This window comes from Perna viridis, chromosome 10, assembly GCF_037379345.1.
Source record: "Perna viridis isolate PV_CMFRI_1.1 ecotype Kerala chromosome 10, ASM3737934v1, whole genome shotgun sequence".
Classification (NCBI taxonomy): Eukaryota; Metazoa; Mollusca; class Bivalvia; order Mytilida; family Mytilidae; genus Perna; species Perna viridis.
Window position 1 is genome coordinate 19,579,148 of NC_142454.1, and position 25,888 is coordinate 19,605,035.

Sequence of the window (25,888 nt, forward strand, 5' to 3'; positions counted from 1 at the left end):
CTACCATCGAAAAAATTTCCTCAACATGAACCAAAATGATATTTTTTAGCATATAATCAATGCAAAAAGACAATCTGGCATGATTGTGCTAGATATTGATGTATCAAACACATTTATTTTAAGCACTTCATTCTCAGTTTTAAGGTGACAATAATGACCTTATCTTAAAAAGGGAGTTTTTTTTTTAGAATTTCAGATTTTCTTCCATTTCACATGTAATTAGCAATTTAAAAAAACTGTACCTTACACAAAATTTTGTACACTCAAAAATATTTATCTAGCATCTTAATGAAGCAAAATAATGAACACCCAAACGACATCGTATTATGTACTAACTAGAGGCTCAAGAGAGCCTGAATCACTCACCTGGTTAACCATTTGCTTATTTGAAAAACTTGAGAAATGAGACAGGCTAACTTAAAATCAACTAAAATTATTCATAGCATTTTCATGACCTGAACCAGAATTTTGCTAAAGGCAACAATATTTGAATTTTTTTCAAAAGCCTGTCTTATGACCCCTAAGTTCCATTTTTAGTATAGGCAGCCATATCTATTCATGGATTAAAAATCACAAGTCATTTTGAGCACAGTACACTAAAGAACTGTTATGCTTATTTTCATTCAATTATCTTAAATGGTTTTAGAGAAGAAGATTTTTGAAGTTGTACATGTGAAAAAAAACAACAAAAAAACTGTTTCAGGGGTCGTAATTCCTACATTAGTCAATGAATGGTTTTGAAAATTTCGGCATAGGTCCTTCTCATGATGCTTAACAATTTTATCATATGCCAGAAATTGGCTCAAGGCAACGGTTTTTGAGTTATTTGCAAAAAACTGCCATCTGACCCCTATGTTCTATTTTTAGGAACAGCAGCCATGTTTTTCCATGAATCAACAATCCCATATGTCAATTTGTGTGGGATACCCTAAGGAACATAAATGCCAACTTTCATTGAATTCTGTGCAATGGATTTTGAGAGGAAGATTTTCAAATTTGCACATGCGAAAAATGCAAATTTTGTCATAGGTCCATCTCATGATGCTCAACAATATAACCCAGCCAGAAATTTGCTAAAGGCAACAATTTTTGAGTTATTTGCAAAAAGTTGCAAACTGACCCCTATGTTCTATTTTTAGTAACAGTGGCCATGTTTTTGCATGGATCAAAAATCCCGATGGTCATTTTGTGCAAAACATCTTTAGGAACAATCATGCCAAGTTTAAAACCTGTCCGTCCAGTAGTTTCAGAGGAGAAGATTTTTTAAAATTTGTCCATGACAACATGATGAGTGGTGTGACAACTAGAAATACTATGAGCAAGCTCACAAAAAAAATACCTCCTTCAAAAGGACTCAAATGTAAAACCTTTAATTTGGATTTATTTCCTTTTATAGTCATCCAGCAGTAATTATATTATATGCACATCTAAATATGATATTCAACCTTCTTATAAAAAAACATCAAAATTCCCTGAGCAGTTTAGGAGTTGGTGGTTATGAGGTTTAAGCATGTAAAGCCTTTAATTTGGATTATCTCCCTTTGGAGTCCTCTGACAATAATTGTGTTTCATCATGCACATCTACATATAATGCCAAACCTTCCTATTAGATTTTTTAAAAAATCCCTCTTGCAGTTTAGGAGGAGTTGCACTTACGAAGTTAATGTGTAAAACCTTTAATTTAGATTATCTCCCTTTAGAGTCTGCTGATAGTATTCATATTCCTTTATGCCCATCTACATAATATATCCAACCTGCCTACAAAAATGCATCAAAATCCCTTCAGGGGTTTAAAAGGAGTTGTTCTTATGAGGTTGTAACATATAAAACTCATAATTTGGATTTATTATAAATAATCGAGTCAATTGTAAAGGGATTTCATGTTCCATAAGAGTGAAAAAAGAAAATTGTACAACTCATAATTTCAAAGTTGGTTACCAAATTTACATTTTATTAAAGCTCCATACCAAAATTCAAAGTATTCAGCAAAATAGAAATTGAGAATAACAAGACCAAGACTTCGTAAAGAAATAACTAGAAATACTGTAGGCAAACTACTAACAAAGAGAATACCAGTACCCACCTCTTCATTAGACAAAAATGTAAAAGCTTTAACTTGACTTATCTCAATTTTGGGTCCTCTGACAGTACTTCTATTCTTTCATGCACATCTACATGTAATACCTAACCTTCCTATAAAATTACATCAAAATCCTTTGAGCAGTTTAAAAGAAATTGCCCTAACAAGGTTTTAACATGTATCTTAATCTGTGTTTTCTCAATTCTGAGTCTTCCAACAGTTATTATATTCCTTCATGCACATCTACATACAATACCCAACCTTTCTATAGAAATGCAGTCGAACCTCGATGTGTTGAACTAGGATTAGTCGAAATCTCGGATAACTCGAACTAATTACAAAGTCCCAGCAAAACTCCCCTTACTCCAATACAATTTTTCCTCGAATGACTTGAACTTGGATGAATCGAAACCTCAGATAACTCAAGGTAATCAATCAGTACCGTTGATAGTACTGAGAGGTTAATTAACCCTGATGTCTCGAAGTCAACTAATTAGTCAGAAAACTGATTGCTTTGTTACAAACCATGATTGAAGTGTGTTTTAACAACGATTAGCGTGGCTTTTAACATTAATTTGTTGACACTCTTTATGGTTCGATTTGTTTATTTAATAAATTTAAAATTGCGCGTGTTGTTAAAAGAAACAAATTTTATTAATAACATGTTGAGATTTACACTAACAGTGATATCGGATATTTTGACATTTCGATAAATTTTTTTTTAGAAATACGATGAACTGTAATGGTATCTGACAATTTAACGAAACATCAAACAGACAATAGTAAGGGTATTTCAATGACTACATTCATTTTGCTAGCGAATTTGAAATTTTATCATAATAATTTAGAGCACATGGTTTGACGATACTCCTGATTGTGAATCAAACAAAGCAGCATGTTATGAACTATGACGATTTTGATATAGAAAAAATAAAAAGGAAATTTCACTAAAACACTCGGTGCCATTCAGTATTTCAAACATAATATACAACATACAAAAAAAATATTGTCCAATATAAAACGCAAGATATCACGAAGTATCGTGTAAAGTGAAGTACATGTACATGTACAAGCATTACAAATGATGCAAATAAAGAAACAATCATTGACCAAATACTAGTATTTCCAATTTATTCTCGACCTTGGATTACTTGAACCTCAGATAACTCAAACATTTTTGCATGGTCCCTTCGACTTCAACTTAACATGGTTTGACTGTACATCAAAATTGCTTGAAAGGTTAAGAAGGTGTTGTGCTTACGAGGTTTAAACATGTATAGTCCTTAATTTGGATTATCTCTCATTGGAGTCCTCCGATTCCAAATTATTTCTTCATGCAAATCTACATATGATACCTAACTTTCAACAAAATCCCTTGAGAAAATGTAGACAGATAGACGGGATGATACCTACTAGTATATACCCTCCAAAACTTTGTTCGTTGGTGTATAGAAACAGACACAAAGATGACAAGTTGACAGACTCTTATTACAAAAAAAAATAGTGGACACAGATAGATTGGGGTTCAATATTCGGCATAACTACATGTATTTGCTCTTTATGTGATAAAGTATGTTCAGTTCAAACTACATTTATGTGTACTTAGATTCAGAATAACTATGTGCACTTACATTCACATTTATAATACCCATCTCCATGGTAACCTTGTTTACATTCACATTTATCATTCAGACAGTATGCTTTGTTTACACACTTCCTCTCTCCACAATAAGCTGCAAAGATATAAAGAAAAATGTGTACATGTATCTTGTGTGTGCACATGTTTTTGATGGGTAAATATTTCTTGTATGTGCACATATGCTTGATGTGTACATGTTTCAAGTAAGTGCATGTGCTAAGCTGGGTGTGTACATGTATCTTGTTGCAGATGAATAAACATATTTTTTTCTTGTGAAAACTCGATCGTTTTCATAAATGTTTGGTTTTTTTTTTTTTACTTCTTATGTTTTAATTCCATAGTTACAATTTATAAACTTTATTTAGATGTGGTTACTCTCTTTCTCTGAATGAATAGGAGTATACTGTATATGATTTGTAGTTTTTTGTCTTGGTTTTTGCTTTGTTTTTCTTATATTCTTTTATGTTTTGATGGTGAAAGATATTTTTCTAATACAATCCATCTGACATTGATTTATATCCTAAATTATTCTTTTTCTTACTTACGTAAACAGATTTCATATCCATTACCATAGAAACCCTTTTTACAGACACATTTGTAATTCAAACAGACAGCATTTTTAGAGCAGATTTTCCCTCCACAAGTTCCCATGTCTTAAAGAAAAATAATAATACACATTACATATTTTATTCCTTGGATGGAAATTAAAAAATCACCTTCTCTTAATGTTTTGAAATTTTTTACAAAAAAAAAACATTCTTATCCTTTTTAGTTTCTAATGAATCTGATGAAATTTGGTCTTAATTTTTCAGCTAGTTATTCCTTTTCTACAAAATAAATATATGGTCAAAATAGATAAAAGACTCTGCATAGCACAGCATGATGATTGTTCATTTGAGGCAAGTGTGGACACAGTAATAGTTTTTGACACACTTAAGCATAGGAACTTACAGTTCATTATGTACACACCAACTGGACATGGATAGTGGGAATATTTTACACATAACCTGTGACGTAAACGCTACTGACATCTTTTGACTTTACAGAATTTCCAAATCAGGAATATGATTGCCATCCCTATTTTAGGAAAGCTATGTTTCGATTTGAACAATATAGTCGAGGCTACAAGGTTTTTAAATGGAAAGAACAGTAAAGAGAGATGTGTAAGTACACTTGTCAGTGCATGCAATCTTTCTTGAACTTTTTCATGAATATTTCATGAAGCAGGAAAAAATTGAAGGATTGCATTGAAAACAATTGTATATTTTCAATGTTAAAAATTAGCTCTTTTGTATATTTGTTTATTGATCCAGATGAGTGTAAATTTCTGATTTCTTTGCTGTGGAACTTCTATTTAATGGCTGTTTATGCTGATTACCAAATGTATTCTGGTTTGGCCGATAGTTATCACTAGGGACCATCTCAAGAATCCAATTTTCACATACACACACATTGCTGTTTCGCTCACTTTGTGCACACTAGTAAAAGACACACTTCAGATTTATGAACTTTTCATAATTCTTATAAAACTGAACAAGTAAAAATATATGGGTTATTTTTCACTAAGCAGAAATATGCTACAACACACTTTTAATGCCTCTTATTATAAATGAATTATGTAAAAAGGCATTATCTTATACAAATAAAACACAACAGATCTACATGACACAATAAACCTCACAAATTCTGCCAACTGGAAAAAAAGCCAATGCCCATAACATACCTTCACACTTGATTGTACCGTTGCCATGATAACCAGGATTACATTTGCACTGTTCTCCGCAACATTTAGCATTTTCTACACACTTACTGCCTCCGCAGTATGCTGTGAAAATTTATACTTTAAATATCAATATTTGACTAATCTGTTTTCACCTAATTTGCTTTACATCTAAGAACAATTATTAGCTGAATATTATGTAACACTAAACATTAATAACAATAATCATCAATTATACAACTCATATACAGTTACACACTGTAAAACAAATTTCCACGCTTACTATAAAATACATTTATTTACAACAGTTGCAAGCTGTTTTGTTTTCAGGTTTCTGTATTTTACAAAAAAAGGTTTTCATTTATAAGGTATTTAATGGGCGAATTAACAAAATTTATGAAAGTTTACTTTCCTGCAAAAAAAGCTATGTAAAAAAGCCATTAAATTAAATGCTTTATCGCAAAACTAATTATTTGTAAAATGAGAGTTCAGTGAGTACTTTATTTTGAAAATCTATACAAACGAAATAATTTAATTTGATTTGCACCAAGCTTTTTGATTGGTTGGTTCTCTTTGAGTAAACCAGGTTATTTTGTATAACTTGGCTTGGTACTATGATGTCATTAATGTCAATTAGTCCACACTCCTGCGATTTAAATTAACCCAAAGATATGTTCTGATTACCAGTCAATTATTTACAACTAACTGCCATTCATTAGACATCAAATTATAAGGAATGTTTCTAATTTTTTAACAGGTTATACTCCATAACCTGGTTTTGGCCAAAGGCGGAATCCAGACACGTTGAAAAGGAGGGGTGCCAGCCAGAGTTTCCTCAGAAAAAAGGGGGTGCTAGGACATTATTTGCTATTTTTGTCTATTTTATAATGACAAATTTTCTAACAAAAAAGGGGAGGGGGTGCCAACTCCCTGCACCTCCCTCTGTAACTTCACTGAGGCCTGCTTATACTTTTTATAAACCACGAAGCTGTTCATAAGTATAAACTGCCTCAAACCAGGTTATTTCAGATAAAATTAGAAATATTCCTTAATTGTTATTGAGAAAATGAATTAATACAAATAGGATCTAAATGTATATATTGATTGTTACTTAATGCATTTTTATAGAAAAATGCATGTTTAGGACTTTTCTATAAAAAGGTAAGACCTGAGGGCAGAACATAATGATATTTAGGGATACAAACAACACATTGAAATTAAGATGCAATACATTTGTCTTTTGAGATAAATTCAAATTACACCCCCACCATTACATTAAAAAATCAATTGTGTTCTGCTCCCAAGATATTTTTTTTGAATAGTCCTAACAAATTATAGAAATGACATAACTGGATATCATTTATCTTACAGGCACCAGTCATAGCAAAATACTCCAGTTGGTTTCTATAAACAGTCATATAACAAGTGAATGTAGAGAATTAGGGCCAAATAATGGTATTTTCAGACAAATTATTGATCTTAAAAACAATATTCTTTTTTCTTTCTACTGCTTTTCTGATTAATCTACCTATACAGCCTCTAATTTATGAACATTGGTCAACATTACATACTTACTTTCAACTTTTTTATATCTTACTTTATAGGTCTTAACTAAAATTTAAGTGACGGTTTTCTGTTAAATATAAATTGACATTGTCAATCTCAAATGATGGCAGCATAGATCTCATAACCTCCTTTTTATTCATTATGCACTCATGAGTATCAGTTTTAATTACTTTTGCTAATTCGTGTTTTGTAGTGTTAATTAAAGCATCAAAGTTTTCCACATGAATTTTACTTTTGGTTGTGAGTTTTATATTCTTGGTTTAAAAAATAAATTGATGCTCAAAGAAAAGAGTTTTTTGTCTTAATATCTACAGATCTGAAAGTAAGAGTTGTTTTACCTGTACATATAGTTCCATTGCCATAGTAACCAAATTTACATTTACATCTGTAATTGTTGCAATCAGCAAACTGGTGACAGACTTTTCCACCACATAAAGATAAAACTAAAAGAAAATACTAATGATGAAATATCTTGGATATGAAAATAAAGAGTTCTCTTGATTCTAGTATCAACTGTATATTACACATATATTTCAAGTCAGGCAAATGGATGTTCATGATTGTCTTCCTTTTTGTTTATAATACATGAACATGATTGTTTTATAAGTGTTTTGTACAAATTTTTTCAATTTTTTTGATAGGGCTAACGGGAGGCCACAATCAAGTACAAGTACCACTACTTGTTGAAGGCTAGGGCTGCCCTCATTTTGTAATTCATTATCAGAACTTTATCACCGTCATCTTCCTACAAAAACAGGGTTATTTGCACAATAACTGAATACTGGGGTTACAGTCTGTTGTATTATAAAAAATATAGAGCACAGTTTCCTACCACCACACATATATAAACATGTCCAATTTTATATTACATACTGTGAAAGTACATTAATTCGTAGATACAAATTTTTGTGGATTAGGGAATATAAGCAAGTTTGTAGATTCTTGAATTTGTGGTTTTGAGGTTTTCAGTATACAAATCAAACAGAATCTCCTTTTCATTGGGAACCAAATTTCAAGGTCTCGCTCACCCATGATACTACAAAAACAATAGAGTTTTCACAGTACATCCATATGGCTTTGGATATAATTTTGTGTTTAAAGTTTTTGTTTGTGTCCTATTGTTGAATGCCATTGCATAGTGGTCATCAGACTAAAATTTGCTACTCTTACATTTATGGTAAACAAGGTTACTCAGAGTAGAAGTATTTTGATTAAGTCAGCAAAAACTCAGTACTATATGCAAATTATGACACAACCATAACTCAAAAATAATATTAAGTATTTTTTTTTTCATAAATTTTTTTTTCTATATTCTACATAATAAACATTCTTCTACATGAATTGTAACCTATAAAATGTTGCTATCCTACCTTCACACTTGATCAAACCGTTTCCATGGTAACCTGGACCACAAATACATTGATTTTGTGCACTACACACAGCATCTGCTACACACTTTTTCCCATTACACAACTCTGAAATACAAAAACATTGCATCATTATATCATAAAAAAACTTTTTTTTATGGAGGCAGACCTAGGATAAGGGACACAACTCTTAAAAATCATTGGAATGTTTGTATTCAGCATTTTACATCAATCTCATGTAAGCATCAAAGTAATTTGGATTGATTTCATTCTGTTTCAAATGAAAGCTTGATAGGCTTTTGTGAATTGAACATGATACAAACATATCACTGATTTCAAGAGTTGTGTTCATTACCCTAGGTCTACCTCCTTAAGTAACAGTCTTTACAAATATCTGACAGGAGTAGAATTATACATGTCAAAAATGACAAAATTTACTTTTCATATTTAGAAATACATGTAGTTACAGATTCCATCATTAGTCTTAGTGGGTCATTCTGTTGTTGCACTTTCGAGATACATATTATATATATATATATATGTATAGGGTTTGTAAGTCTCATCACGTGACTGTGGTTCCATTAGAATGGATCTTAGTCTCCTGTTCAATCGCATGGAGATTTGTGTTGGGTTCAGTATTTTAAACCAAAACATATTTCCATGTAAAAATAGCAAAAAAATGACATGTGTATTTCCACATGATAAAAGTTTAAGAAAAAGCATAGGACAGAAGATTTTGCCTTGTAATACAGCGTTTTGAGATCCCGCAATTAAACAATAAAATGCAGACCGGCCTTCGGATTTCAATACGTACTACATCAGAAATTCTGGTTAAGAAAATGAAACTAGAATGAGACTTACAGACCCTATTGTACATGAGATAGGAATTTTACAGTTTTTGTTCTTGATTTGGTTAACCTAAGTATGACTTGAATGGATGTTTTTTTTCTCCAAGTATAGATCTGTATCCAGGAAGGACAATACCTATGTATAATTATGGCAAATGTTGATAGAAAAACATATCTTCTTTTGTGGGTTTTCATATCTTTAATCACCTCTACCATTGGCACTGTGAATTTCATCTGGATTGATACTTCATCAATTTAGAATTTAATTTATATATCTTAAAGCTACAACTCTCAGTAAAAATACTATTTTCTTCTTCACATATGTGTATGATATCTAAAAAAAACATAGTGTTACAGAAAACAAATGCAGTGACTGCTCTCAATAACAATGTAACCTGTTTCTATGAAGACAAACAGTTACCATGGTTACCATACTAACTCGTACAACTTTTGTATCCATCACCATAGTAACCAGCACGACAATGGCATTTATAGTTCTCACAGACTGCATAAGCAGCACAAGTTCTACCATCACACAAACCCTCAGCTAAAAAGTAAAGAACAGATTTTAATCTACAACTCAACAAATCTTTAATATCACACCACTAATACAAAAAATGTCAGATCAAATGTGAATATGATAATTCCCCATATGTATTTGAGTGCAGATTGAATTTGTAATGGGCTTGAAGATTGAATGAATAAGCTTGATCAAAAAGCCTCAAGTTGAACACTTCTCAAAAAATAACATTACATATATGTAAGTTAAACTTTGGTTAGGGGATTTTTTGTAAATTACTATTTCTTCAATATACTTACGTTCACATTTAACATAGGGGTTTCCATGGTAACCATTTTGGCAGATACATTCATTCGCATCACAGAAAGCATAAGCTCCACATTTCTTATTCTGACAAAGTTCTGAAATTAAAGTTACATGTACCTAATTTAGTAGATATACAAAAATCTTCTTATTTTGGCAGACACTAAGTGGTACACTAAGTACAGAAGTACAGAGTAAATATTTTGTGGAATTTATTTTGTCATTTTTAGACAGACTGTCAAAATATGCCAAAAACTTAGCACTCTATGAACCTACTTGCTTTACGGTACAACAGAATCAGGTAAAACTATCAACCTCTAAAATTAATATGTATTTACAGTATTTGTTATTCCTTTCATTTTTCATTTGCTTGTAATATTACATTCAAATTTTGAATATTGTTGAGCTAAATTAATTTATCAAACTTACTTTCACATTTAGAATAACCACACCCAACATAGCCAGTGTCACATGCACATTTATATTTAAAACAATGAGCATTAGCTACACAGGATTTTCCTCCACATATACTTAGAGCTAAAAAATACATTACAAAAAGAACATTTTGAAACAGATTAATTCTATCAAGCAAGTATGAAAATCAGATTTGCAACTTCAACCTGAACAAGCATTCTGAGAGTATAGCATGGCAAGCAAAGTCGCCTTTTATAAAAAAAATTGTGTCAAAGAGAACAGAATGCAGACTTCAATGAGAAGTGTGCATAAAACTGAGTCTGCATTAATTTTCTAAGTCCAAGGGCCATAACTCAGCAAAAATTCAACAGACCAGAGCACAATTTGAACTTAATCTGTAACTTGGTATGATTAAGTTACGTACAAATTAACAATTGTATATCTGCAAGCATGACAAAAAAGTGTGAAAAACTGAGTCATTGCACAAATTTTCTAACTCCAAGGGCAATAACTCAGCAAAAATTCAACTGACCAAAACAACAATATTGGAACTTGATCTGCAGCATGTCAATGTAAACAATATACCAAAAATCAAACATATATCTACAATAAAAAGTGCAAAAAACTGAGCTTATGCACCAATTTTTCTAGGGCCATACCTCAGACCAGAAAACAATTCAAACATAACCTGTAAATTGTTACGGATAAGTTGTGTACAAAAGATCAATTGTGTATCTACAAGCATGATAAAAAAGGCGTGGAAAACTGAGTAATTGCACAAATTTTCATACCAACAGACAAAACTCAGCAAAAAATCAATGGACCAGAACCAAATTAAAACTTGATCTGTAATTTGTCATGGTAAAGCAATGTAACAAATAGCAATTGTATAATTGCAAGCATGGCAAATAAATGTGTGGGAGACTGATTTGCCTGATGACTGACTGATGGATGGACAGAGTGGAAACCAAAAGTTTCCTTCGCCGGTAGGGGACTAATAAAAGAAAATAACTTGTGATAACAGCTACTGAAAATAAAGTCAGACAAACTTCAAGAGTTATGGTAAACATACTAATTTTATTTGTACCTGCAATAAAAAATTTGTTAAACTGTAAAAATTTATACCTGCAAATATGGACAGAATCAGTGAAAATTAATGTTTACAGTATCTCAAAAAAAAAAACACTGTAAACCTAAGATATTTCTTCAATAGTTGACTAAATGCCATATAAAGATACATGTATTAAGAATCTTGCATAAAATTCAGATAAATGACATTGCTTACACAAGCTACTTTTAGGTTTCATAAATTCATGAAAAGGTAACCTTACATTCACATAGTTTAGTAGCATCACCATGGAAACCAGGTTTACACTGACATTTCCCTTCATCAGAACAGAAGGCATTGTCAACACAAATCTTCCCACTACACAATTCTAAAAACGGGATAAACAAAAAATTGGAAAGGGTTATTACAACATTGGAAAAGATTCCGAACTAGGACTTATACAAGTAGTTATATGACAATTATTATATTTATATGACTTTTAAAGCTATTTATTTTTCAACCTTTCAAACAATTCCATTTTTATTAAAATTAAACTGCTTCAATGTCCTGTTATATTAGTTTCCAATAATCATTTAAAAAACAACAAAACATTGCCAATAATACCACAATTTACCGTACTTTTACATTGTTTGTATCCATTTCCAAGGTAACCAGGCAGACACTGACATTGATAGTTGATACATGCAGCATTGGTGGCACAAGTCTTTCCTCCACATAATGAGAGGACTGTAGATTAATAGAAATATCACTTAAATGTACACTGTAAATAATAAGAATACAAATTTGCCCAAAAGTTTGGTAATATTTTAAATAAAAAATAATTCAAAATTATATGGAAAACTGATTCAGTTATGATGATTGAATCTACTTGTCCTTTGACAGTCACTCTGTGCACTATAGGATGAAAACTTAAGGAAGAAGAAATCATTGAGGTGGAATCCATCTCTATGGGTCCTTTCGTGGCACTTAATCCATTAATACCAAAAAATAAAAGAGTTTTTTGTCAACGAATCAACCGAAATTTGACCTTGTAGACAAAGTTCAAGGTCATAGGTCACTATCCATTGTATGCGACACATTGTCTTTAAGTGATCTACCTACATGCCAAATATCAAAATCCCACATCAAAAGACTAAAATATAACACCCCAACATGAGTTTGTCACTGAAAAACAGGAATTTGAACTTGAGGTCAAAGTTTAAGGTCATAGGCCACTATATGTGGTACGCAATACATTGCCTTTAAGTGATCTACCTGCATGCAAAGTATTAAAAAACTAAATTGAATGAGAAAAAAAGTTACAGCCAGAACGTGGGTTTGTAAGGGACAGACGGATAGAGTGACCACTATAGGGTGACCTAATCATGAATTGTCGCTGAACTGACTGGTAAATGCCTCAATAAAAAAGCATTTCTTTTTTCGTTTCAATGATTCGTAATGTTTAGCAGTACAAGTTAAGATGTAATGTCATAATAAGGATGTTAAAACTGTGATGTCACAAGTCACAGTGTAACTGCAGCAGTCCAATTCTTTTGAAAAAGTAAAACTACAGTATGAATTGTAAACAAACCTTCACATTTGATTCTTCCATTTCCATGGTAACCTTCCTTACAAACACATTGGCCATTTTGACATTCTGCATATTCTACACATCTGACATTGTTACACAGTGCTAAAAAGTAAAGCATGCATGTAATTTTAAAATTTTTATAATTTAAAACCAGTTCATCCAAAATTTATTCCTTTTGTTATTTTCTAGCTAATCCTATGCCACAACTGTTTGACAATCCAAATTTTAGTCTTTAATGAGAAAATTACGAGAATCTTCAATTAAATCATTTGTGAATAACATTTTTACCAGAATTAACATGACAAATAATAGATAAGGTACCAAATTATGTGGGTTAATGTAATGTCAACATTTTTATGAAAACAGCAAAAAATAAAACCAGAAAATGGTAAAATCAGAAGTAGCTGTATGGTTACGATAGGATTGGAATGGTAAAATTCAGACTTGAGTGAGCAGAATAAAACTGTGTCTAATTCTAGTTACATAGATAAACTTACGTGTGCACACATAGTAGCCATTGCCATAGAAACCATTGTCACATACACACTGATAGTTGGTACACTTGGCATTCAGAGCACACCTCCTACCATCACAATACTGGATAGCTGAAAGGCATGTACATTAAAGCCAGTAATATAATTAACTTCAGGTAATAGTGCTGGTCTTCCCTTGATTACCTGATTACATTTCTTAGGAAGTCACCTGGACAAGATATGAGGATGTTTATTCTTTTGGTCATTTGTTCTTTAAACTAAGTTTGATAGTATGTTTTTAAATCTGTCAATTGTCCATTTAATCAGTTGATTACAATTTAATCAAGAGGAGACCAATGCCATTCCCTGAAGTTAAATATATTACTTGCTGTAAAATTTATTGATTCTGAAGAAGTAGCACATGATGTCAAACTACATCTAGATAAATTCTACATCCCTATCTGTGTTGCATTAATTTGAAAATTACAACATCTTCATAGATACAGGGATGATTTTACAAGGTCTACAAACAAAACAGAAATTGGCAAAATCAGAAGTAAATATACGGTAGAAAAAGAATCGTAACAGTAAAATCTCGATTTCAAATAGCAGAATTCTGCTAAAAAGCAGGAAAAAATCATCCCTGTAAATATGATTGATTTTCTAAGTTAAGATTTTGTTCATATCTTAATACAGTTGTTCTTCATCCAATCATGTTTGAAGCTTAGAACAACAACAAAATTTTCTTATTTTGTCATGAGTAACAGTTTAGATGCAATCAAAGCAAAAGATAGACAAAGCTTGAACTATTGAAAAAAAAACTGCTTATAACATTCCCATTAATTATCAGCTTACGAGTACAATGCACTAATGGATTGCCTTGGAAACCATCCCTACACTGACACTGTCCATCAACACAAACAGCATACTTAGCACACTTCCTCCCACTGCAAAGCTCTGCAATAGATTTGTATTTATGTATCTTATACTTAAGTATTTTTGGCTGTTACTGTTTTTGAAAATTTGTTATTCCTTCACACAATAATGTTCGTATTTGTGCATAATGACATTGTTGTTATCTCAGAAAGTTTGAAAACAAGAGAGATAGTTGCAGGTTATTATTATGTATCCTAATACATGTATATTATTATCACTGAAAAACACATAAATGTGACATATGTACCACAAATTTAAGATAATACATGTACATCTTTTAGCACAGGTATAATTGAGCTTAAATACCACCTCTGTATGCTCAATAGACATTGTTATGAATATAATGGCATCAAATAGATTGTATTGTAACATGTGTAAAATATACTCAAAATTTTTCCCGTCTACCTGACAGAATCAATTTAATGACTTCAAACAGATTGATTGGAAAATGCACTATAAATTCTTTCAGTCTAGATTTTTCCTTAATGACCAATGAAAAAAAATATGAGACATTTTGAATACGACTCTTTCTCTCAGTTTCTGAATTAGCATTTAACTATTGACTTATACAGTTTCATGTAGATTTTTCTTCACTTTTAACTTTTTTTCTTTTCATGTGAATCCAATCCTTACCTTCACACTCTTTATAGCCATTACCAACATAACCATCCTTACACACACAGTGGAAGTTAATACACTTAGCATTAGGGGCACACTGTTTACCACCACATACATCTTTGGCTGGAACGAAAGTGTACATTCACTTACACTAGTATCAGGCATATCATTTTGTGAAATTTCAAATTACTTTCTAAAAAGTCTTTTTTCATTTAATAAACAGATTTTCAGAAAGCAGAATTTAGCACGATGGCCTCTAGATTTTGCCATGTATTATTCTCTATATTATTACAGAATGGTGTCATAAAATACTGCCTCTCTACAGATTGTAAATATTTTATTTCATATCTCATGTATCATCATAACATAAATATGCCCATTTTAAATATGCCTTAATTAACTTTTTACCATTTTTTTAAATGAGATGTTGTAACTTTTCCATATGTTTTACTCAAGAACAGAAATCATTCTTCTTTTTTTTATCCAAATTTAATCATACATGTATTTTATTTTACAACTTACTTTCACATTTAACATATCCATTACCATGGAAACCATCATTACATTGACAAGTGTCTCTGTAACAGTAGGCATTCTCTACACAAACTCTGCCATTACAATAAGCTGAAATTAATATATACATCTAAAATGAATTTACATTATGTTCACATCATGTTTTTGTCTCCCTAAAAATACTTCTATTCTTTATGTTTAAGTGATCTCAATTGCTGCTAGTTGCATTTTCTAATTAATTATTTCAAACCCAACCAATTAGAAAAAAAAGGCTACACTGCATTTACATAAGACAGAGTTTCTGACTGAATTCATAAAATATTTAATTCTGTAACATAGATTATGACTACAATTCTTCATTAAAAACTGAAATATTGAAGAAAAATAAAAGAATTTTACCTACATCTGACCTTGAAAAAAGGACTTTGTTCAAATCTAATACACTTGTACAAAAAAAAGTTATGTCTTGTCACTTGTATCACTTGTTATTGCTAAAACTGTTCAAACATTGATATAAAGAAAATCTCAAATTAACTTTTTTGCCTGAATCCTTCCTGAATTAAAAAAATCAATCCACTGGTTTCAAAACCAGTTGCTATGAAACTTACGAGTACACTTAAAGTATCCATCTCCATAGTAACCAAGTTTACAACCACATTGATAGTTGATACAGATTGCATTAGGAGCACATCTTTTACCATTGCATACATCTTTGCCTGAAATGAATTAGCACAACAAACACATATATAGGAACAGTGAGCTGGACCAAAAATTATACACAGCTAGGTCTCAAATCACACACATTACAAAAGAGATTGATCACAAATCACCCAAACAGGACCAGTGTGCTAGGTCACAAATCACACACAGGACCAATGAGTTACGTCACAAATCACACACAGGACCAGTAAGCTAGGTCACAAATCACACACAGGACCAATGAGCTAGGTCACAAATCACACACAGGACCAATGAGTTAGGTCACAAATCACACACAGGACTAGTGAGCTAGGTCACAAATCACACATAGGACCATAAAAAAGGCTTACACATCAGGCCAGTTTAGAAATTTTTGTTTCTTTGTCATTCTTACCTCCATAAATGGAAAAGGCTTGCATAGGCTAAGCCTGCTGTTCAGTCCTATTCATTATTGTTTAAATACGTTTAAATCAATACCTTCACTCTACCGCTAAAACAGTAGAATAATTAATGACATCACAAAGAGTGTTAAGAATATTCTCAGACTTAAGTATTTTTTTAATGTGGCAGCAGGGCCTAGCTCCAACCTCATAAAAAATTAAAATTACTTGTCTGAGAAAATTCTTAACACTCTTTTTAATGTCATTAATTTGAATTACTTTGATAAGAGTTACCATGGAAGTCAAGAATATTTTTTCAAGTATTTTCAAGTATTTTCAAGTTTTGTTGTGTTGTGGCCTGGATAATATCATAAAAAAAAACAAATCTCGGATTGAGAATTCCCTCAAATCTTTAAATTTGAACTATGTGACAGGTTGAAAATTAAGCTGAGGAAAAATTTGGGGAAAAAAAAAAGATTTTTTTATGAAACTGGTGACACTAAAATGGATTTCAATTAAATGGCTATTGATACTTCACAAAAGTAACCTTCCAATTACCTGCCAATAAATAAAGAACAGAGAGTATATCTGAGAGAAATAATAAATTGTTCTAAACTGATAATCTATTCATTAAGTTTACTCACTTTCACACTTGACAAGTGGGTTGCCATGGTAACCATAATTGCACTGGCACTTTCCACTCATGCATATGGCATTATTTGTACATTTTTTACCATTACAGAGGGCTGAAATATCAAATAATTTTAAAATTAAAAAAAAAAAAAGAACGATGCTCTTCCTGGCACAGTTTCTTTTAAGTCCTAAACCATGAATGAAGGTTCAAACAATATAATGGTTTTGTAAATATGATTCATAATCCTGTAATTACCAGTCATTACAATTTTTTTTAAGATACTTAATTCAGAGAAAATATATCGAAAAGGCTTCTAAAAAGCCAAAAAACAAAAACAAAAATAAAAACAACAAAACATTTCTATACTGCTTTCACATTCGAACATTTGTGATGGAGAATTACGAACAGACAAGACCTTCAACTTCTTAAAAATCCTGAACAATAATATATGAACATAAATTCAATACATCAGACTGTTTAGATACTATGGACATTTCAGAAATAACAAATGTTTTGAAATGACTGCCTTAAGCATGTATCTTTGAAGACTCTTTCATAACATGTATATAAAAGATTTCCGTAAGTCGTTTTACTTAAAACTTCTATTGTGAAAGTTTGGTATGTCTTAGTCATGGACCAGTATTTTTCATTTATTTATAACTTACGTCTACAAGCCGAGTAAGGATGTCCATAGAAGCCAGCTTTACACTGACAGCTGAAGGATACACACTGTCCGTTTACTGCACAACTCTTACCATTACACTGGCCATCAACTATAAAACAATACCAAAACTAGAGGCTCCAGAGAGCCTGAATCACTAACCTGATCAAAAATTGTCTTTTTAGCTTTATAAAGCTGGATTCTTGATCTTACTGTACTACTGTCACAAGAATCATTTAATCAATAGAGAGCATCTTAGACATCTACCTGGTTTTCATACTATGAAATAATTCTCTTAGTTATTTTTTTACTCTCCGACATTGGTCAACATATCTTTATGAAAAATTTGGCATACGTAGGTCTTATCATGCTAATTAACTTTACCCTGTCAGACTTAAGCTCAACCAATTTGTTTACGAGTTATTTCCAAAAATCTTGAATTTGACTCTTCTGGTTATGTGCAAAATTTTGTAATTTGACCTCTGTGGTCTATTGTTAGTAACAGCTGCCATGTATTTCACATGATAAAAAATCCCCTGGCAAAGATTGTTAAGGATGTTCTAAATAGCATTCAAGTAAAGTTTTGTTTACATCCATCCAGTAGTTTCAGAGAAGAAGATTTTCAAAGTTGGAAATGTAAAATTCAGAACAAAAATCCATTAATGTCCTTTCTCCAGGCAAAGGCTTAAGTGAAAGAAATCTTATTTTTAAATCTATGGAACAGATAAATACCTTCACAGAAGAAATACCCGTTCCCATGGAAACCTTTTATACACTGACATATACCATTAACACATAGTGCATTCTTTACACATCTCTTTCCTCCACATAATTCTACAATAATAATTCATTGTATGTATGTAAGTACAGTGTTCTAGGATTCCTATTTCCCGTTACCCGGGGCAAGTGAAATTTGGGTCAGGGAAAGTCAGGTCAGGTACTTACACTTTCCTGTGGCAAGTTGAAAACTTCATATGCTGTAAGGATTTGTTTTGTTAGGAAAGCAGTCATTGACTGTGGGAAAGTTGATTTTATATGGATTTTTCCCAAGGAAACCTCAATTTCTGAAAAATCCTAGAACACTGAAGTATTGTATCAGGTTTTCAAAGAAAGTTTAACTGAACTTTCAAAATAATTGAAAGTAGAAGAAATCAATAGATAAAAGTTCCAAAAAAGAATTGACAAGAAAAAAAATTAAATAAAAAGAAAGTACCATATTAAAAGAAATCTGGAATGTGTATTAAGAATCTGTTATATTCAACTAAAGAAGAAATGATAAATTATACGGGGATCCAGTCAAAGTTTTCCTCAAATTACCTTGCCAAAGTCAGGTATATTGAAGAACATGTTATATTCAACTAAAGAAGAAACAATAAATTATATGGGGATCCAGTCAAAGTTTTCCTAAAATAAACTCATCCAAGTCAGGTGTTTTGACATTTAAATTTGGGACACTCCTCTCAGCTATTTCTACTTTACATCCAGTGTACACCCCTCTCAGCTAGATTTACTGTTTCATTTAGTTCAGCCGTCTCAGCTATTTTTACATTTATATTCAGTATACACCTCTCAGCTATTTTTACCTTTATATTCAGTGCACACCTCTCAGCTATTTTTATCTTTACATTTAGTGTACACCCCTCTCAGCTAGTTTTAACTTTACATTCAGTGTACACCACTCTCAGCTATTTTTACCTTTTCATTCAGTGTACACCCCTCTCAACTATTTGAACCTTTACATTTAGTGTACACCCCTCGAGGCCATTTTTACTTTTACATTCAGTGTACACCACTCCCAGCTATTTTTACCTTTACATTCAGTGTACACCACTCTCAGCTATTTGAACCTTTACATTTAGTGTACACCACTCTCAGCTATTTTTACCTTTACATTCAGTGTACACCCCTCTTAGCTAGTTTTACCTTCACATTCAGTGTACACCTTTTTCAGCTATTTTTACCTTTACATTCAGTGTACACTACTCTCAGCTTTTTTTACCTTTACATTCAGTACACCCCTCTCAGCTAGTTTTACCTTTACATTTAGTGTACACCCCTCTCAGCTAATTTCACCTTTACAATCAGTGCACACCTCTCAGCTATTTGAACCTTTACATTTAGTGTACACCCCTAGTGGCTAGTTTTACCTTTACATTCAGTGAACACCCCTCTCAGCTATTTTTACCTTTACATTCTGTGCATCCATCTCAGCTACTTTTGCCTTTACATTCAGTATACAACCCCCTAAGCTAGTTTTACCTTTACATTCAGTACACCCCTCTCCATAATAACCAGGTTTACACATGCACTGATCATTCACACAGTGAGCAAACTTGGCACACAGTCTTCCTCCACAGGTCTGGATCTCTACAACACAAAATGTTCACATTTATCATCTGTAACGTTTATATTTCTTAAAATATAAGAAAATAATGAGAAACAAACAGGAACATTCTCCAAAGAAGACAGCCATTCTACACAAAAATTTTATAATCCCTCAAAGCACTTTCAAGATAGTGTATGATTTGTAGCCAACATACATGGACAGAAAAAAAAATCATATTATCTTTTCCTGATTTTGTTACAATTAGCACAAAGTAGCCTTGTCATTGACATAATTAAGATAATTTCTGATATTGATGATAATGTTTGTGAAAGTGTGAAGAAAGCTGATGAATAGTTCCTGGGTCCAGTTTCATTACAAAAATCTTAAATTGAAAGAAATTCAAAGAGAAAAATAATTCAATACATATGTATAAAATTCTACATAAAAAGCCCTTCCTCTCCAATAAACCTACTTTCACAGTGAGAGTACCCATCACCATGGAAACCATGTTTACATAAACATTTTCCATAATGACACACAGCATTAGCCACACATTGATGTCCATTACAAAGCTCTGAAATAAAAAAGTTTGCATAGAAAATTTTGATAAGTTGAGACACAAATCTAAAGGGCCTTGAATGACTTAATGCCTACTGATTTTAAAAACTGTCCAAAAAGATTTGACTCTTCACTATTTAAGTGTCCTTCTGAAAGCTAAATAAAGTATGAGTCAGCACTTCAAGATTAGGATACATGTTCAAACTCAGGTTTCATAAGAAATCTCAATTTGAGATTTCCTCAAACCTTCAATTTCAAGAAATTTTAATGGTCAAAATTTGAGCTGTGGAAGGACTTGAGCAAAAAAACCACTTTGACATTCTTTATGTAACCTGGCCCAGTGCTGATTGGGAACTAGGTAAGTAAAGCACTTACTCTGACAATGATGATACCCATCCCCTATGAATCCTGGCTTACAGACACAGTTATAGTTGACACATACAGCACTGTGGTGACACTTCTTACCATTACATATACCATTTACTGGAAAGAGAAAATTGATGATAAGGTATGATTGGAAAATAATATCAAAAATATATATTTATGCGATCTTTATAGAGTTTTTTTGCAATGTGACAAAAAGAATGGCAAAACTGTAATATCAATTTGGCATTAAAGGAGATTTGTTTGTCTATTCCTCTAAATAAATAACTATAATAAAATGATATGGACTCTGACATTTAACTTTGTTGGTAACTTGACCCAATAATAAAGGCAGTTTTTTTTTGTATATGATGCATTTCCTTTTGATGAGGTTGATTTTTTTTATTTGTTTTAAATAGCTGTCTTTGTAAGAATCATGCAAACTTTGAAAAATGTGAAAAAAGGCTACATATTTTTATTTTTGTAATTAAATTGTTTAATGGGTCTATTTTATGAAATGTGTAATTATTCATTCAAATCTGCCTGCTCTTAGGAGATAATCAACATTGAAAATCCAATAAATTCTATTGTATTTGAGTATCATTAACATTTATTTCCCTTAATTCTGAAATCTACAGTGCATTCTATATAATTTTTATCTCATAAGTACTAAGGTTATATGAAAAAGTGAATGTTAATTTAATTCAAACAAAATATCAAAAATAAAAATTTGTAGGCTTTTTCACCCATGAGTCACATTTTTGCATGATTCTTAGCTGGAGTGCTACTTAAAACAAGTTAACATTCTGCAAAATTGCATTACTACCTGTTATGAAACAAGTTTACATCTCTGTTCAAATTATACCACTTAATTCTGTGAAAGTTCACCATTTTCAGCTTGTATAATTATTAGAAATTTCTACCTTCACACTCTAAATACGGATTTCCATGGTAACCAATATCACAAACACATCTATTTTGCTCACAGTGAGCAAAATCTGCACATTTCTTTCCATTACACAGAGCTGAAAATAAAATTTTGAAACATTCCTTTGCAAGTGTTCACAGAACTTCACAGCGTTTCATGATTTAGCACCTAATACAAGATGCTTATGGAATTCTTTATCATATTACAAAACTGAAATAGATTTTCAAATTTTGAAAAAAAATGCAGATTTAGTGTAAAAGAAAGAACAGTCTTATTTTTTTCCTTTTTTTTGCTTGAAATTCTAATCAAGCTAAATCCTGGTATTATCACATTCTTATTCACAATAAACATAATAAATACAATCAAACTTACATTAAATTTTTAAAAAATTACCAATTTAGAAGGCAAACAATTATATTTCATAATGCTCACCTATAAATAATATAAAAGAGGTTAAACTATGACAAGTAATTGTCATTCAGCGCATCTATTTCATACTTCTAATAAACTTACGATAGCAGTTTTTCTTTCCATCCCCGAAGTACCCAGTTTTACAAGCACATGTAGGGTAGCCATGTTTGATGCCACAGGAAGCATACTGATGACATTGTATCTGAGCTGGAGTACTTGTCAGAACACCTGTACCATTCTGTACTACACATTTCAATGAATAAGCACAATCCAGTGTCAACATGGATTTACCAATCTGTTAAAAAAGGGCATACACAAAATGTATCAGCGTATTACTTGGGCTCAATAAACAGAAAAACAGTAGGTATGGTATTAAACTTGAATTGCTACTATCTATTGTATAAGTCTTTTCCACCAGAATTTAAACAATAAATTGTACTATATTTCTGAGGCATAACTTTCTACATGAATGCACATTCACAAGTGCCCATTTCAATAGAAAGAAAACCAGCTAAGGTTGTTATAAATTTTCAACATATTTTCAGAGTTTAAATTGAAAGTTATGCTGTTACAGCCCATACACTAATAATATTCATAGATAGAATTTGTCTACATTTGATTAAATGACAATCACCTGATGAATTAATTAATTATTTTTCAAAGTCTGATGGAAAATGTAAAATTTTGTCAATTTCCAGTGAAGTACATAATGCAGTTTGTCAGGTGATTGTCATTTAAGTGTAAGTTTTTGTAAGAATCAGGCAAAATGGGAAAAATTAGAAACATACATGTCAAAATCCCACCGATCTGAAAATATAATCTCACTAAATGATGATTTCTCTATTAAAGAAGACTACTATTTGATCTCTGAAGCACTGGATTTGTTCTGAAATTTTTTGAATAGAATGTTAGAAAAAATCAGGTTTCTGCTTTTGAAATGTTCATTATTACTGCATTTCAATGAAATTACAACTCAATTTACCAACATGGCATGCAAAATCTTGTCTTCTTCCTTGATTCTGATGGTACAAATAGTTAAATTATACTTTCAAAGTGGTGGGTTTTCATACCATGTTTCATCTACTGCTTGATTCTTACAGAGATTGACACTTAATCAAGTTAAGACCAACTCAATACCCTAAGCATCCTCACTTAAGGCACTGTAAAAGTTAATACACACTTGTGCAGATACTTGAACTTATTTTTTCAAGACAAATTATAATTATAATCAAACCTACAGGAATATATCCCATCTTGGTCTGGCATCCACACAGTTCCATGGGTACACATCCATCCCCACTGAGGATATATCCTTTGTTACACTTACAACCCTCTGTCGGTGGAAACATGCATAAGTTAGGATTTGGATGGGGGTCGAGACATGTAGCTGGACAGCCACTCACACCAGAACTGTACCTCATATTCTTTGGACAAGACATTGCTGAATAAAAAAAGTTTAATTACTTAGCAGGTGAATGGGTTTTATCAATTTCAAATGGCTCTTAATGTTTCTCTGAACAATATATGCCTTCATCATGTTTACATAGAATTAGATATTCAAAGCTTGTTAATTAATATTATTTTTTTAAGAAAACTAGGTAGTACTTTTCATACCCCTAGTGGATGTTCCTTTGCATCTGTCAAGTCGAAATAAAAACAATACATCCACAGACCGTATGGCAGGTAATTTTCATAGGGTGTTAATTTTGCTTTATTTTGGCAGTCTGCCAAAAAAAAAGCCAAATTAATTCTGCAAAATTTTACTCTGGGCTTAAGTACTTATTGCACCATTTATCGTCTGCCAAAGTAGCCATATTTTACATCTATGACCTTAAAAAACTCTGGTGAATCTAAGAACAATTTTGAATTATATTCCAGCTGAAAAGAAAAAACATACGACAGAAATTTTCCCTCCTCCATTTTACAATAACACCTCTAGATTCACATTCAGCAGCCAGACTGTTCAATGATTCACAGATAATTTTCTGCCGTCTTTCTATGTCATGGAAGTAGGCACACACATCATATCTGCAAGCACTGTACAAGGTCTCAGCCAGATCCTGGTGGTCTTCAATACAGTCTCGGAAAGGGCTATGGGCCTGATATTTTAGGTTTAACATGCCACAGTACTCCATCTTCTCAATGTATGTATCCATTATACCTGTACAGGGATCACTTACTGCATTCGTCTCACACCTGAAACAAGAGACTTAATAAATCAATTCAATGAATTGATTGGATAACACCATAAACCTCAGGGTGTCAATTCTAAAACTGACCATCTCAAATTTTTACACAGGTTATTTTTTTAGACTTTTAAGTTATTTTAATTGATACATGTACATGTATATATGACAATTGCATTAGAATGGAGATAAAAGATTTGTCGTCATTAATCTAGATTTGACCCCTTCAAGTCTTCAAATTACAGTACCAGTTATCTCCTAACTAGGCCAAACAAAATTAATTACTAGATTCTCATCCCCTCTCACCCCTAAAAAATTGACAAAAATAAAAACTAGAGGCTCAAGAGAGCCTGAATCACTCACCTGGTTAACCATTTGCTTATTTGAAAAACTTGAGGAATGAGACAGGCTAAGTTCAAATCAACTAAATTGTCAAATGCAAGAAATGTTTTTCATAGCATTTTCATGACCTGAACTAGAATTTTTTTCAAAAACCTGTCTTATGACCCGTAAGTTCCATTTTTAGTACAGGCAGCCATATCTACTCACGGATTAAAAATCACAAGTCCTTTTGAGCAAAATACACTAAAGAACTATTATGCTTATTTTCATTCAATGATCTTAAATGGTTTTAGAGAAGAAGATTTTCAAAGTTGTACATGTGAAAAAAAAAACCACACACAAAACTGTTTCAGGGGTCGTAACTGCTACATTAGTCAATGAATGGTTTTGAAAATTTCAGCATGGGTCCTTCTCATGATGCTTAACAATTTCATCATAATCCCAGAAATTTGCTAAAGACAACGGTTTTTGAGTAATTTGCAAAAAACTGTCATCTGATCCCTATGTTCTATTTTTAGTAACGGCGGCCATGTTTTTTCATGAATTAACAATCCCAACAGTGATTTTGTGTGGGACACCCTAAGGAACATAAATGCCAACTTTCACTGAATTCTGTGCAATGGATTTTGAGAAGAAGATTTTCAAAGTTGCACATGCGAAAAATGCAAAAAAAACTGTTTCAGGGGCCGTAATTCCTACATCAGTTGACTAATCCTTTGGAAAACTTTGGCATAAGTTCGTCTCATGATGCTGAACAATATTAC

The 25,888-nt window shown here is 31.9% G+C and overlaps 1 protein-coding gene across 1 annotated transcript in view; it reads right to left on the reverse strand.

Annotated features, from left to right (window-relative positions):
• LOC148604856 (uncharacterized) overlaps positions 1–25,888 on the reverse strand; it is a 78,366-nt gene that overhangs the window by 39,670 nt on the left and 12,808 nt on the right. Inside the window, exons 6-31 of the mRNA XM_088548527.1 lie at positions 24,494–24,792; positions 23,835–24,037; positions 22,699–22,891; positions 22,181–22,282; positions 21,270–21,377; positions 20,809–20,910; positions 20,270–20,377; positions 18,743–18,844; positions 18,015–18,122; positions 17,360–17,461; positions 16,245–16,352; positions 15,646–15,747; positions 15,139–15,246; positions 14,425–14,526; positions 13,594–13,701; positions 13,097–13,198; positions 12,145–12,252; positions 11,789–11,893; positions 10,473–10,580; positions 10,040–10,141; positions 9,660–9,767; positions 8,376–8,480; positions 7,344–7,448; positions 5,443–5,544; positions 4,265–4,372; positions 3,712–3,813 (exon numbers count right to left, since the gene is read on the reverse strand). Coding sequence (XP_088404653.1) covers positions 3,712–3,813; positions 4,265–4,372; positions 5,443–5,544; positions 7,344–7,448; positions 8,376–8,480; positions 9,660–9,767; positions 10,040–10,141; positions 10,473–10,580; positions 11,789–11,893; positions 12,145–12,252; positions 13,097–13,198; positions 13,594–13,701; positions 14,425–14,526; positions 15,139–15,246; positions 15,646–15,747; positions 16,245–16,352; positions 17,360–17,461; positions 18,015–18,122; positions 18,743–18,844; positions 20,270–20,377; positions 20,809–20,910; positions 21,270–21,377; positions 22,181–22,282; positions 22,699–22,891; positions 23,835–24,037; positions 24,494–24,792 — 3,110 coding nt within the window. The remainder of the gene's footprint in view (positions 1–3,711; positions 3,814–4,264; positions 4,373–5,442; positions 5,545–7,343; positions 7,449–8,375; positions 8,481–9,659; positions 9,768–10,039; positions 10,142–10,472; positions 10,581–11,788; positions 11,894–12,144; positions 12,253–13,096; positions 13,199–13,593; positions 13,702–14,424; positions 14,527–15,138; positions 15,247–15,645; positions 15,748–16,244; positions 16,353–17,359; positions 17,462–18,014; positions 18,123–18,742; positions 18,845–20,269; positions 20,378–20,808; positions 20,911–21,269; positions 21,378–22,180; positions 22,283–22,698; positions 22,892–23,834; positions 24,038–24,493; positions 24,793–25,888) is intronic.